The sequence below is a fragment of the Caretta caretta genome, chromosome 3, assembly GCF_965140235.1.
Source record: "Caretta caretta isolate rCarCar2 chromosome 3, rCarCar1.hap1, whole genome shotgun sequence".
Taxonomy (NCBI): Eukaryota; Metazoa; Chordata; order Testudines; family Cheloniidae; genus Caretta; species Caretta caretta.
In genome coordinates this window covers 117,143,317-117,159,529 of record NC_134208.1, presented here as the reverse complement: position 1 = coordinate 117,159,529, position 16,213 = coordinate 117,143,317, and the positions used below count along the sequence as shown (strand labels likewise).

Genomic DNA, 16,213 nt, shown 5'->3' with positions numbered 1-16,213 from the left:
TTTACAGTTAGAGTGACTCAGAGTTGGATTTCTCTTTCAGTGTGAATGGAAGGTACTCAATTCAGTCGAAGAGGGAGAAACTTTTTTATTTAAACTTTTTATACATGCAGCTACATAAGATGATCAGGGGCATTGTGGATATTTGATATTCAAAATCTGAGCTACATTGGTTGGTTTTTTTTTTCCATTGGACAGACTGTTCATGTGGTATGTTCCAGTTCCCAAGCCTAACTCTTACAGTCAGATTTCCCATGCAAATATTGATGCCATTCAAAATTTGCTTCCTGTAAGCATCTTCCAGTATTCAATTCATTGTTTCTGTAAATGTTCCTGCTCGAAATTTCACCTGCTAGTATGTTCATAGAAAGCAAAGAAAAATGAAGCAAATGAGATTCAAAACAGGAACAAATATTTGAAGATTTTTTTTTTACATTTTCATCTAGCTTTGAAGATGTATTTATTTATTTATTTAAGAAAAGGAAAGTCATTCTTCTCTCAGCTCCTAGTTACAGAAGGCTAACGGAAGTCTTTCTACTGAAAAACCGATACGTTTTATTGGTTTGAAAAACTAATAGTACTTGGCATATGGACAAAAGGGCTTACCACTTAATGAAGTGTGATCCATTTAGCACACTATTTGCTAAGTTGGCAATACATTAAAAATAAAAGTCAGTTTTCAAAGTAATGTGTCCAGGAGTGCTCACAAATTTGGTTAAAGAGGAAAGGATTCCTATGGGACAGCTACATGCTAAATCTTATAATTGAAACCACACAACATAATCTTAATGTAGGGGAAATCTTGTTCCTCAAAGAATGAATGAATCCCCAGCATTGCTGGGGCATTTTTATAAGTGCCCAATAAAGTCTCTCTCCCTTTTCTTTTTTTTTTCTTCCTTTCCTCTTACTTGTTACCAGTATTATTCTGACTCCATTTAGGGCAATCTTTCCAAAAGTGACCTCTAAATTTATGCCAGTCTTTGGGAGCACAACTATGAACTTATAGTAAATTGCATATGGAAATAGCATCTTCACCTCCTAGTCTGAGTTCTGGGGCATGCAAAAATTTGTGATCAAAAAACTCTCCCAAAACTGGGTTCATATTTAGAAGCTGGAGTGAAATCACTTTGGAAAACGTAGCCCTAAATATATACATACCCCATTCATTGGAGCATTGCTACAGTCATTATTTTAAATTAACTTTCTCTAGACAAAATAAAGTGTTGTACTACATTGCAGCCTCACTGTTAGGAATGAAGATAGAGCGGACAATGCAGGACGGCCAACACATACAACCAAAATGGAGAGTATCCAAGTCATAGAGGAATGGTAAGTTTCTCACGTTAAGTCTTCCAGTGCTCACAATAGTTATCCAGTAAATCAAATGTCTGTATTTCTAACTCGGCTGTAAGTAATATCAGAACCTCACTTGATCTGAGGCTTCTAGGAACTTATCTGATGTTCCCTTCTTAAATCTTTGGATAAAAGGCAGTAAAATCGGACATGATGATGAAATGCGAGTAAAGGCATTCCAAGTCCTATCTTACCTACAAAAATAATTGTTTAAATAACGGTTGTGAAACATTGTTGCCCAAACATGTGGGGAGGAGAGAAGATGGGAGTGGAGGAACTGTCACTACATATTTTCTGGCCCTCCTTCCATATACACAAATTCAAGGGTCATGCAGTTGCTGCTCCAACTTGGAGTGCAACTGCTGCTGTTCCAAGACCTTGGGGAGCGGGAATTTTTCTCCTTCTCTCTGCAAAATTCCCTAGCATCCAGCTGAGTTATTTGGAATAGATGCTGAAGCAAGGATTTTAGCTTTAACTTACTGAACTTGAGATTCTGCTTATTATTCTCTTCTTAAATTAATGTAACTCTGGGGCATAGTGCCATCTTGCTCAAATATCTTCACCAGACTGTAATATTCACGAAGCAAGGAATGTCCAGTTTTAGAGCAATGAGTTAATGGTTACAAAAAAGGAACGTAATGGATGAAACCAGATTCAATGCCCTACTCAATCCCTAAAGTCTGAATAAATTCCAGACTCTCTATCCTACTTCTACCTGTTTCTGTACTTCCTGGAAGTGCTGTCTTGTGGACACTGCACGTATCCATGCCACAAACTCCTTTAGCTTTAGTGGAGTTGCTTCTTATTTTCACCATTCTGAGAAGAGAATCCTGGCCTCTGAGTCCAAGAAATTATCACTGACTGACAAAACAGAAAATATGGAGTCTGTATTGGTTAATTAAAAAGTTATACCCATTTTGCTCAGGATAGCTTTCTGGAAGTATAAATATTAAATAACTTATGTATCCTGTATTGCTTGTAAAATAAAGGTTGAGTAAATGGATTTGAGCATGAGACATATGGTTGAATACTGCTTATTGTGTGACACGTATACTCAAAAGCTCTTAAACACTGGAACTTTCAGAGGCTTCCATCGTGCAGGAAGGACAGAATGAGTACCCAGTATTAAATTTAACTAAATTTAATAGTAGTTAAATAACTTGAACGACTTAACCCTCAAGTTTATAATTTATATATTAAACAATGTAGTCTTCTGATCTCCTATCCAGTGCTTAAAGTGTAACACACTGGGAATAGCTTTCTTCTAAAGGTGGGAATGGTTTGGGTTTTTTTCCCCTTCTTCTGTATCCAATTTTGCCAGTAGCATCTGGTGTTACCCATCAAATCGTGTACTAATAGATTATCGTTCAGATCCATAGCACCAAACAAAGGGAAGCTTACCAACTCTTAGGTACTAGAGACATATGCTAATTTAAAATATCTCTCAATTGGTATTTTGTTGGGCCTCATTAGTATGCCCTCGGCTGTCAAGGACCTCTTTGTTCTTCTCAGCCCTGCTGAACCAAATAATGCAGATGCACCTGATTGTCCTAGCGTCTTCAGAAGCAAGCAGTGACATCAGATGTCACCTAAACCAGCCTTGAAAGAGAATCCATTATCAACCATTCAGAATCCAATCTCCTTTAAGTACAGAGGCAGTAATTAAATTCTGTTGTGTCTTTGCAGTATGTCACTTTATTCTTGAGTTTTATGGATAACAAATAACATTAGCAAAAAATCAATAGAAAACCAGGGTACCCTGCCTCTTAAAATAAGACAAATTTAATTGCTATTGGGATTATGAATACAGAGGTGAACACAGTGCAAAACTTTATAGTTATGACTGAAGCCCCATTGCTTTCATAGTTCTTGACTACAGTGTAACTGAGGAGAATTTGGCCCAATGTATGTAAACACTGTTACAAAAACAGAAGCATATTCTAATGATACTTTCTTTTTGCAGCCAAAACCCTACTGCAGATGAAATTATGTCTTGGGCTCAGAATTTTGACAAGATGATGAAAACACCAGCTGGTAGGAACCTTTTCAGAGAGTTTCTTCGAACAGAGTACAGCGAAGAGAACCTGCTTTTCTGGCTTGCGTGTGAAGACCTAAAGAAGGAACAGAACAAGAAAGTTATTGAAGAAAAGGCGAGGCTTATATATGAAGATTATATTTCTATACTTTCACCAAAAGAGGTAAAGCTGGAAATACTGAACTTTCATTTGCTGTAATCAAGGATGGCAGGGCTACAGGTTCATGTGGTGGGGTCAGAAAACATACCTGACGTGCTAGATCAGACAGATTCTTCACACTGAGGCTCTTCAGCCAATGAAAAGGGGCCAGAGTTGGGGTGGGGGGCATTTGGTACCATTCACTCCAGCTTCTCAAATCTCTGGGTAAAGAAGCAAGGCTCAGTGATCACAAGGCCAGCAGTGGTATGTTGTTCTCTGCTTTTGTAGTGGAAAATTCCTTTTAGAGATAGGGAGTAAGCCAGGGAAGAAGGCTTGAGGAGATGGTGCCAATTAACAACTGTGACATCCCATACCGGGTGTTTAATTGGAAATGGAGCCATGGGACATGTTCATGAATAATCTCTAATAATACTTAAAAAGTTGTGTGTGGAGTGATGTCCTGCAATCACTGTTGGGGTTTGTTTGTTTTTTCTCAATATTTTAGATAAATGCTTGGATCGTGTCAAGTACAATAAGTTCCTTTACTTTCCCTACACTTTGAACAAGATCCTCAGCTTTTGTAAACCATTCTAGCTCTAAGTCAATGGAGCTATATTGATTTATACCAGCTGAGGACTCAGCCCTATACATTTATCCTCCAAGATGGTTTCTAGAGGTAATTGCTTCCATTGTCATTATCTTGCCTTTCTTCTGTCTTGTAGTATGTTATGTTGCTTTTGAGTGATACGACTGTCAGTATAGTAAGCTAATAATGTTTTTCTCTTTCACTTATTAATACTCAGATGGCTTTCTAAGCCATCATGTAGCCCATAGCTCTCTCCAGCTTTTAGGTCTGCTGTAGCATTTGAGTTTCATCATGCTTAATAGCTCAAAAATGGTGACAAATTTCATGCTCAGTGTACATAAAGTTTTCCATGCAGATGCCCTTCAGTTTCAATGGCTATCCCAAATCATCTCCTGTCATTACTGTAGATCTTAAGAGGCAAGCAGGGGACCTCTTGAAATCACTTAGACGGGGCATGTGGGCTGGGAACCTTTGCCCCAGCTACTATGCATCCTTTTCCCTATGCTGCTATGGGTTTGTCTGAACTATAGCTGTTTACAAACCACTTTAGTGCAAAGGTTGTGTAGACCAGTGTGAAGTTCCCCTGGTGTTATCTGGACTGGTGATCTGCTAGGTCACTCCAATCCTCGACTCTGGGAGCCAGACTTACCCTACTCTGCTGTGAGAACCCCCCCCACTGCTGAGCTGTTCACGCACAGCCTCTGGCATGAAAGCTGCTTGGATTGTGCAACTGAATAACACTAACCAATATCTCTGGTCCCAGACACAACCCTAGGAACCTCTGTCTTGCATTGTCCAGTTATGCCCACTTGCTAATGCAAACTTATATGAGTTTGTCAATTTAACAAAGAAATTGATATGTACCAGGCTTGTTATCCCAACAGGAGTCTCTGACACACTTCAAACCAAACGCACTGTTTCAGGTAGAATAAACAAACAAATTTGTTAACTACAAAAGATAGATTTTAAGTGATTATAAGCCAAAACACAACAAAATGGATTTGGTCAAATGAAATAAAAGCAAAACGCATTCTAAGCTGATCTTAACTCTTTCAGTGCCCTTACATACTTAGATGCATCTCACCACAGGCTGGCTGTTTGCTCTTCAGCCAGGCTCTCCCCTTTGATCAGCACTTCAGTCGCTTGGTGGTGATGTCTGTAGATGGAGGTGGAAGAGAAAGGAAGAGCATGGCAAACGTCTCTCCCTTTTATCATGTTCTTTCTTCCCTCTTGGCTTTGTCCCTTCCCCCTCCCCCCCACTTCGGGATCAGGTGAGCATTACCTCATCATCGTCCCTGACTGACCAAGGGAAGGGGGGTGACTCCCTCGAGAATCCAACAGATCCTTTGTTGCTGCATAGGCCAGTGTCCTTTGTTCCTGTGAGGCTGGGCTGAGTTCGTCCCATACATGCCCTGATGAGGTGTGAACTGCCCCTCTGTTCCTGGAGAGTTTTGCCTGGGCTTGTTTTAAGCCAGGAGGACACATTTTCAGCCTCATAACTATATACATGAAATTACAACCTATAATATTACAATAACAACAATGCTCAGTGCATCATGAGCCTTCTGAAGACACCCAACATGACAAACTTTGCATTGGATACCACACAATCATATGAATGTGGAGGTGCAGGGTGTTCCCCCAAGATACAGAGTGTCACAGCCAGCAATCAGTTATCCATATAAACTGCAGTCATCTTTGCCTGCACACTTTACAGGGTGATTGAGAAAATTCTAGACAAACTAGACTACAGGTGTGAAAGGTGACTCTTTTTTAAAATTCTATAAACTCAACCAATTTTCACCAGAACACTCACCAGCAAATATCTTCAATAAGGACTACTTGATGCCACTTTCTCTAACAAAGAGGATTAATCTTCTAGCTGCATAAAATGAGACCCTAATGCTGTTAACTTCATGCACTCAAAGGCAAATCACCCAAAGGAAAATCACTTAAAGCTAAGAATTTCAGGTCTAGGATAGAGAAGTACAGTTGGTCAGGAGTTGAAATCTGCCCTAAGCAAATTCCAAGGCTGCAATACTGCCCTTTGCAGCTGCTTCTTCAGTACTATAATTCAATACACTATCTTGTCTACAGCTTTAGCTATGCATGTTGCATCACACAGTGCTGTGTGCATGATAGGAGAGAGTTCACAACAGCCATTTATATGAAAGTACATAGTAAACAAGACAAAATATTCTCCAGAGTAAATAAATTAAGTAATAGGAAAAACTTGCTGGCATACATAGGAATCTGATATTTGCAGTTAAGCTGGCATCATAATAGTGCCTTGTGATTAACAAATGATTAGACTATAGAATGCATCTTGGAGAAGAGGACTTACTCTGTACAAAGATTAAGCCAATCAAGATGTATTAGACTATTATGACAATAGTACAAGCACACAAAAAATGGAAAAAATACAAGGTGCTACCTGTAGCTCGTAAGGCTGTAAAGAAAACTTGCTTACTGTCTTAACTATACCAGTATTGTATTTGGTAATATATTTAAAGACTTTATTGCAGTGCATATGCAATATTCATTCCTGATTTTTTTTAATGCTTAACCACACACCTTTAACGGTCTTCTAACATCAGGGTGTCGCTGCTGCTTTTGGGTTTATATGGACTAAATATATTTGGACAATATAATTTTTTTTTTAATATGGGTAAAGTGCAGATATATAGAGCCAGATCCTCAGCTGATCTAAATAGCATAGGTCCGTTGAAGTTCATTGCGTGGCTCAAATAGAAGGATCAAAGCAACGAATTGTTCTTGGCTCTTCCATATCCATGCTCTATCTTTTTTCTCCACAACTAATATTTTCCTAACTGGACCCATTTAGTTTTCCCTATTGTAGCGATATTTTATTTAATCTGATATGAATCTTGTGTTTTACTAGAACATCAGGGGCAATGTGCCTCTGTCCTTCCTAGCTGTCAGAGTTCATTACAAAAGGAATATGTCAGAAATTCAAGTGGAAATTGCAAAATTGCTACCAAGTTAAATATGAATATAAAATTGCCTAAAAGAGGAAATTACCAGAATCTAAAAGGCCTTGAATGGAAGAAAAAAAATGAGACTTAAGACTAATAGCAACATTAGCACAACAATAAAAAAAAACAAAACACTTTTGGCAATTTGTGACTAGTAAGTATAGTGTCAAAAATAAAACAAAAAAACCCAACAACCATGGTACAGTAAACAGAAAATTTCAGAAGACTGAACAAAAGCAACTAGGAGAAAGCATTTCAGCCACTTAATGAGTCATCCAGTATTTCTGAGGATGAATATCTTTAAGTTTGGAAAAACTAAGTAAAATGATCAATGTAAAATGAAATATATATGGAGAGATCCATGTTAATGTATAGCTTTAACTGCCCTGCATTTTTGCTGTGAGATATGGCATCTTTGTCTCATAATGCCTCATGTGAACACAAACAGCAGGGCAAATCAAAATGTGTTTGGTAGGCTTAGATTGTAGTTTTACTCAGACTTGTATAAAATTGACTTTTGAAGAAGCCGAGTACACAAAAAATATAACTGACAAAAGGAAACTTAGCTCTTGGTGCACTGTAGATTTTTTTTTTTTGGAAGATCTATGAAATATAGATATTTATATGGCCCTTTCCAAATCTGTTGTTTAACAGACATCTCTTTCTATTCTCTTCAGGTTAGTCTTGATTCTCGGGTGCGAGAAGTGATCAACAGAAACTTGTTGGATCCCAGTCCACACATGTATGAAGATGCTCAACTTCAGATATACACCTTAATGCACAGAGACTCTTTCCCAAGGTTTTTGAACTCTCAGATGTACAAGTCTCTCATCGAAAGTACTGTAGGCTCTACTTCTGAAGCTTAGTTCTAATTTTTGGATGAAATAATTTGGGTTTTTTTGTGGTGGGTGGGAGGGAATAAAAGTAGTTTAATAACATCTGGCGCTGAGTTCCTGGAGAACTACAGTTTAGCACTACTCAGGCTACTGTGAAGAAAACAAATACATATTGTGGTCTCTGTCTACATTTTTACCAAGGTCCTCCTTGCTTGAGTTTGCGGGGGAGGGGAACGATGGATTTGCCAAAAATACGTTTGTTTCACACTCCTTTCACTTAACTGCAGTCAAGATTGCAATGATGTATTTGTAGTTTTATGAACAGTCTCCTTGTGTATCCTCACACTGCATGTGCAAGATAAAATTGCTTCACATACCAATTATTTGTTGCAATATTTAATTCAATAACATAAATTATATCTGTATTTAAGAACTTTTTTGTGCAATACAGTCTTATGGTACATAGAAATAATTGCAGCAAACCAGGAAGGGGCTTGCATTTTTTTTTTTAACATCACTAACACAGAAAAAAGCCAATTTTTCACATGTAGCATTATTCAACATGCTCTACTGAGTACAATACACTGACTTTTTGAAGCCAACATTTCTGTATAGGAAAAAGAGCTATTTATCACTGTTTATTTAAAACAAATCAAAGTGGGGATTCCTCTGGTTGTTCACTGCCAAAACTGGCATTTTCATTAGCGTCTGCAATGTCGAAAAAAAAGAAAGCACAAACCACTTAAAGGGATCCATGTCTGGGTGACACGATTTATGCGCTGATATTGTTTAATTGTTATAAGAACAAAGTTTTTCAATGTACACTTCAGATGTCAGATACTGTAATTGATTTATTAAAGACTGGCGATCCAGTTCTAACACTGTTGTCTAATGTTATGTACTTCAGCAAAAAAAAAAAAAGTTTATAATTTAGTTTTTGAATAAAGAAGTTTAATAAAAGATTGCCTACATGTAGCATTTTAGAGCATTTTAGAACATTTTGAGGAATTGCATCTGTCCTGTAAGATATTTTTCTTTTAAAGAGAAATCCAGTGAAAAGATGTTGTTTTTTTTAAAAGTAGTATTTTACAAAGGGGGAGAGGGGCTAAGGAAGACTTATCTCCGCTTGTAGTCTCTTTGATTTTGAAAAACTCCTTGAAAACAAGGGGTTGTGGAGATTAATGTTGAAGGGCTTGTGATCTTACACTCCTTACCCAGGCAAAACTGTTGAAGTTAACAGGTGTCTTTCCTGGGTAAAGAATTCTGAATATTAAGGGCCCAGTACAATCAGAACTAAGAAGGCAGCACAGTGCTCAAATCACCTTGCTGCCAGGCTATTTTTTGCAGATATCTGGCTTGGCCTTTTTTAAAAAAATTGTCCTATTTTGATATGCACTTTGATGTTTAAAGATACCATAACTTGTAACTTACAAAACACCATCTTCATACTTACAGCACACTAAACTATATTCTGAGTGCTAGCATCCCCTGCAAACTATCCTGAAAGACAAATGATAGAATGGCTTTGAATAGAAGTTTAAAATGCCCTTATTACTGGGAACATCGTCCTTATACTAAGGCTTAGAGAGAGGCAAGAGTCTTCTCCCTTACATGCATATAAATATGGAGTAACTCCATTAACTTTGGAGTTGACAGATTATACCGTTTTGTAATGGAGCAGAATCTGGCCCTGAAATGTTGAGCCCTTCCTCTCAGTCTGTAAATTACTTCTGATGGGCCGACCTCTGTACAGAGCCCTATTGAAGTCAATGGGACTCATACAGGCACAGGGATCTGCCTGCATGGAATAACTTGCAGGATTTGGAGATGTTTATTTTCTGGGGGTTACTTTTTTCCCTTTTTTTACTACCTCTCTCTCACACTTATTAATTATTATTATTATTATTTTATTTATAGAATATGTTTCAAATAGCCAGTTTGGGGAATTTTTTAAATTATCATTTTTACTTGAAATCTGTGTGTTTTTTTCTGGATGAATATGAACAATTTGAAGAATTGTTTCTTAAACTCATTTGGTTTTGTAACTTATATAGAATTCAGGATATTATTAAAAGGGCTATTCTTTATTCCCTATGCAAATATTTTAAATGTTGTAGTGTATGACAAAATGGGATTTTAAACAAATTCTGCAAGGCAGAAAACAAAATTCTGTTTACAGTGGCGTTGCTGACTATCCTACTATATTCAGCACTTTTAAATATTGTTGTTTATGAAAATGTAGTTTAAAATGCAAGACATAATATTTATAAACATTTCTTTTAATAAATACCTGTTTTGTCTGAAAGTGTTGTTGTGTTATGACATACTTTATTCATGTTGGTTAGCTATTTACCATTATGAATAAAATATTCAATTATATTGATATAGTAATAGCTATGATGTTTACAAAAAACTTTTCTTCCTGAAGGGGAGGATGGAATTCAACAAGGAAGAATTGCCTCCTTCTACTGTGAAATACAATTTTAAAAATGAATTTAAGATACTTTTTCTTAATTAGAATTAAATTTGGTCCTACATATCTATTGTGCCATTTAGTTAGAATGATATTTACTATGGTACTATACATATATAGCATCATATATATATTTATATGGTATGATTTTAGGTTTGCTAGTGTTTGAGGCACAATGCATTTTGGTGCAAACAACTAGACAATGTGTAACAAGACAATACTGCATGTATAAGCCTTTAAAAATGTAGACTTGAATATTCTTGACGTTACCATTTCATGGTGACCTGCTAGCCATAAGCTATCTTTATAAGATACTTTAGACAAGTAGATGTTCTTGTCAAAACAGACAGTTCATCCTTTAGGACACTTCTCACTAAAGATAAAGGCCCTAAAATACATGTTGATTTCTAGCATAGGCATTCCAGAAATCTGTATCTGGAAACTGTTACATCATTTTAAGAAATATTACATAGGTCTTCAGTGTAATATTGCAATGAGATTATGTTCTAAATCCCCTATTTTCAGGGATTTATAAACTGACCATAATTTATGACATAGAAACTTTCTTCCAAGGAGTAAATATTAATATAATTACTGTTAATATAAACTTCAATAATTGGGGTTTTCAAAATTATATGAATAGTCAACTACAGTCCATGTCAACTTATTGGATATCTCAAACTGTTTAAATTTCTGAAATTGATATTGACAACAAATTAGGTCATAACACAATCTCATTGCTTTTGGTACAGTATTTTGAAAAAAATGTAAACAGATGCTATTATACTTGAAAACTGATTTACTTGCACATATAATGTACAATACAATTTTTAAACTGCCCAATCTGCTTACTCTATAGACTGGAATAACAAATATGTATATACCTTGCCACTTCTGGTCTCATGAAAAACTGAAATACAAGTACAAAATATAAACATAAGCTTTAAAAAAGAAAAAAAGAAGCTTAAATGCAGATACATCATAGGGCCTAATCCTGCAGACACCTTTGCATGGCCCTGAATAAGCAAAGCATTTAGGCATATGCCTAAATCCCATTGGCTTCAAAGAAACTAAACATGGGCTTTGCTGAATTGGGGAACACGTGAATAACTTAGGGTTGCCCAAATAGTCTTATTGAAGCCAATAAATGGTTCTGTTTAAATTACTCACATGCGTAAGTGGTTTGTCCTCTAAGTCAACAGTATGCAGGAAGCTACCCCCATTTTTCAGGTTAAATAATTATGGTCCAAGTTCTGACTTGGAGCCATCTTTGCTCCCCCTGGCACAGGATGTCTACACAGATAGCACCTACCTGTGAAGGTAGGTGCAATGGAGGGGGATGCTCTCCCTGGGAGAGCAAGTGGATAGAATTGCTGCCATACATCAGGCTGTGGGGCCATAGAGGGGAAAGCAGCTTCAAATTACAGTAAGATCTTCCTATAAGGCTTGTTTTGCAGAGGCTGACTAGGACATGTGTTCAATGAGCCCACTGAAACTGTTAGACTATTTTCTTCAATGGCCTTTGAATCAGAATCCATGTCCCACAAGGAGTAAGGCCTTCAGTTATCAATGGCTGTAGTAACCCTTCTTGCAGAGTTAACACAGCCAAGGACTCACAGCGGGCATCCTGCTGATGGAACCTGGCGACTGAGTGGATTTAGACTTTACATACTTGAATAACCAAAATGTCAGTTTCAACTTGCTTGTTCCTCTCTGGCTACCAACCCCAAAATAAGGCTCCCTTCAAATGCAAGTTGCTACTGTTCTGCAGATTCTCTGCAGACAAAACATTTGATGTGGGGCTTATGAGACCCGTGTTTTTAATATATATGCCCACTGACATATATATTAAATATAATATATATGCCCAAGTATGCTAGCTTGGAGATGCTTGGAGTCAGAAATTGACCCTACTTATCCCATAAACTAAGATATCAATACAAAAACTTTCCCTGCAATTTAAAATTGTGATACAAGCCAGATAATTCAACTGCTGACAGTAAGTCATTAATTCATGCTGGCTTTTTTCCCTCACAAGCTTTAATTTACACTATATCATCATGTATTCTAAATTTCCTGGCTTTTGACTATTTGTCACAAAGCGTGTTTAATTATACATAGTAGTTATGAATTTCATAAATTCTAACATTCATAGGAACTCTACTATTTGGTCCTGTGAAATCCATAAAACTTCATCATTTTTCATTTCTCCCTTTGACAGAGATGCTTACTGTATTAAATTATCCATCATACTTAAGTGAACTCCACTGACAGATACCAGTGGATCACAAAGAAGCTTTGCATGCATGAATAAGGTTTCAGAGGCAGTGCTTTAGGCTATTTCTTAATGCCAGACTAACTTCAAAGACAGTACATTCACTACATATCCTCTAAGTCTAATTTTCTTCTTTTAAAAATATTGCTGTTACAATGTATTTTGTCAATCCAATTGTACACAGCAACAGACTTGCTGAAAATGGTTTTCTAAACATTGCAGAATTACCATTTTTAATCAGCCCTTCATTTTAATATCCAAAACCATCTTCTCATGTTGAATGTATTTCCTGTGGATTTCCAAAATGGATCTGGATTACAAGTTTTCATTTCTGACTGTTTTGGCAACTTTACATGCATATGCATTACATTAACTTTTTTTTAAAAAAATAAATCTTTTGAAATGACAACTCACTAATGTAAGCTTGGGAGAAGTTACTGTTACTCTACTGGTGTATGTTAATTTAGTTGTAAAGTATGCTTATTTACTTCTGTTAATTTAAGATGTGAACATGAAAGGAAGAACAGAATACTTCAATTTGATTCCTTCCAATGGCTGTACTATAAGTTTATTGCTTAATACAATTTTACGGATAATTTCACCTTTTTACAACATAATAAAGTATATTCTTTAAACTACTTATGTTTTGAGTTTAGCTGAGAGTCTTACTTCTGATGTCATCCAAAACAAAGTGACTTTATTGCAAACTGTTTGCACACAAGGAGATATCAGAAGGGATGAACTGATAATACCAGACAGCAAAAATAAAGTTATCCCACAATCTTTTATCACACCACAGCCTACTAAATGACTTCTTTGTATATCTTTTACATTTCCAATGCAATTGAGCATTAAAATGTGTTTAGCAGAGCTGTATTTTAGAAACTGGTATCCACTGAGCTTTTACTTCAGTAATTCTTGAAAACTGCCCTTATCTCTTTCTTACAAAACATTTTAGTTCTGCTTTTACTCTGAATGTTCAATTTTTGCATGTGCTGTAACTACAGGATACATATGCAAAGATGCCTAAAGTATTTTAAGGAAGTTCTTTCACCACTATATTTTTGAGGACTCCTTATAGCAGGAGGAGTGGCCAAGAACTCTGAAATTATACTTAACAGGAGCCCAATCCTAGTACAGCTTTTACGTAGGATTACAAACACTTCATACCTGTGCTTACCAGCGCCTCAATAAACTGACTTGGGCCTTATTTATCCTTTTTTAAAATAACTTAAGGTATGAATCTAAACAAATATAGTTATACCAGTCTAAACATAGTTGTTGACTCTTATTCCAGTATGTCTTTTTCATGTTAGCTTATGTTGCTCAGGAAGGGGTTTAAGCTAAATAAAACACACAAAAATTCTTATACCTGACAATGTGTAAACATAGGATTATACTGGAATAACTGTTAAAACTCTTCAATATTGACAAGCCCTTATTTTGAGCCTAGTTGCTCTGATGTGAGTATGGGGCTGAAGTGACCCAGGTGGGATCCACAATGTTTTTTGGGGTCTTAGGCTCAGATCCTTGAAGGTATGTAGGTACCTAACTACCTTGGAGGATCTGGGCCTTTGTGCTTGAGCTCATCTACAGTATCCATCACCATATATCGAAGTCATACCGGAGTTTGAGGAAATAAGATCCTTGTCCCTCAGATGTTTCACTTTGTTTCTATGCTGGAATAATGGAGGTTCCTACTGTTACCCATATGGAACAGCAACAAAATGGAAGAAAGGGAGTGGGTTAGATCCCTGAGCTTGCCCCCAAAGGAGAAAAGAATGCCTTTGCAAGGAAGAAATAGCTAGTGCTGATTGGCGAGATGGGAAGAATAGGATGGCCTGTCTTCTTCCCTAGCTTCAGTCAAGGTGTGTTCTTGTGCAGTTCATCCTGGGAAGAAATCCTCCCTGCTACTTCCAGAGTCAACCTCGGTACATGCACAAAAGCTTCTCGTCATTATTCACAGAAGGGTAGAGTAAGCCGGTGGTCCTTCCATCACTATGCAAGTGGTGTGGCAGCGTTTGAGGGAAATTCCACACCCTGTGCTATGCAGGTCAGGCTAGATGATCACTATGGTTCCTTCCAGTCTTAAAATCTCCCAACAGAGTAAGCCTGGCTGTGGAGTTCCAGCAGCCTTCCCACTGCCACTGAGTGCACGAGTGAAGCATTAGAGACAATGAGATGATACTTACCTTAGTGAAACAACATTTGACAGCTCGTGTATGTATGTGAAGATGTACTTACTAGTAAAGAAATGGTTCAATCTATCTCCCAGTGGACAAAAGTCATGTGTCAAAATCACTGCCATAATTCATACTCTTGTCATCAGTCTCTGCATTAAACCCAAAAATTCGGAAGGAATGGAGAATGAACTGTCATTATCCCATAGATATAGGGCCTCAAGGTCAGGACTGTGGACATATTGCTGGAAGCTTGCACTACTGCTGCCACCAAACATGGTTTGTGGAGAACCGGAAAAGGTTACATCATCAGTGCTGACTAACTGTGGCATCTCTAGTGGGCTTCTGATAAAGCCAGGGTAAGCTTTCTAGGGCAGGTAAGGTTAAGCAAAGAGGTGAGTTTTCTATTTGCTTTTAACCTGGGTTTATAAACTTTTGGGGCTTGCTCCTGAAAAGGCCAAAGCAAACTAGCACAGGGCTGAGACTGCTCTGTACTGTGGATAACCTAGTCACTGGACTGAAACATGAAAAATAAAGTGGTCAAAGCCTCTACACCATGCAGGGACGGAAGTGATGTAGATAGGGGCAGAAGTGATATACAGGAGGGAGATGTATTAGGCAGAAGCAATGCAGATAGGGGACTGAAGCAGTGCATGGATGGGAAGTGTAGAGGAGCTGAAGCCATGTCCTGAGGGGAGGGTATAGAGCTGAAGCAATATATGTAGGTGACTGAAGTGCTATATGGATGGGAAGCATATAGTGGCTGATGGGAGGTGCACAAGGGCTGTAGCAATGTAGGGAAGGAAGGCATATAGGAGCTGCAGCAAAGGGAGATGTACAGGGGCCACAGTGATATAGGGGAACAAGGCGTATGAGGGCTGTAGTGATATATGTGTGGAAAGGAGGTGTATAGTGGTTGTAGCGATGGAGCAAATGGAGGCATACTGGGGCTGAAGGGAGGTGTACAGGGGCTTTAGCCATGTATAGATGTGAGGCATACAGGGGCTGTAGCGACATATAGATGGGAGGCATACAGGACCAAAGGGAGTCGTACAGGGGCTGTAGTGACATGTACTGGGGCTGTAGAGATGTAGGGGAGGGAAGCATATAGGCATTGCATATGTAGATGCGGGGTGTATAGGGGCTGTAGCGAAGTAAGGGATGGAAGTGTATGGGGCTGTAATGATGTACAGAAGGGCGGAGTACAGAGGCTGTAGCAAGGAAGGGGAGAGAGTTGTACAGGAGCTGTAGAGATGTAGGAGAGGGAGGTGAAGAGGAGTTGCAGGGATGTAGATGAGGGAGGTGTGCAGGGGCTTTAGCAATGTTTGTATGGGAGGGCGATA

At 37.8% G+C, this 16,213-nt stretch overlaps 1 protein-coding gene across 3 annotated transcripts in view; it reads left to right on the top strand.

Moving 5' to 3' along the window:
- Positions 1-13,328, top strand: part of RGS17 (regulator of G protein signaling 17) — a 79,349-nt gene extending 66,021 nt beyond the window's left edge. For 2 of the 3 annotated variants that reach the window (XM_048844201.2, XM_048844200.2), the window contains exons 3-5: positions 1,237-1,326; positions 3,314-3,548; positions 7,784-13,328. In XM_048844201.2, coding sequence (XP_048700158.1) covers positions 1,237-1,326; positions 3,314-3,548; positions 7,784-7,972 — 514 coding nt within the window. In that variant the 3' untranslated portion in view covers positions 7,973-13,328. The remainder of the gene's footprint in view (positions 1-1,236; positions 1,327-3,313; positions 3,549-7,783) is intronic. The other variant, XM_048844202.2, reaches the window with a different exon arrangement.
- Positions 13,329-16,213: the final 2,885 nt, after the last annotated feature.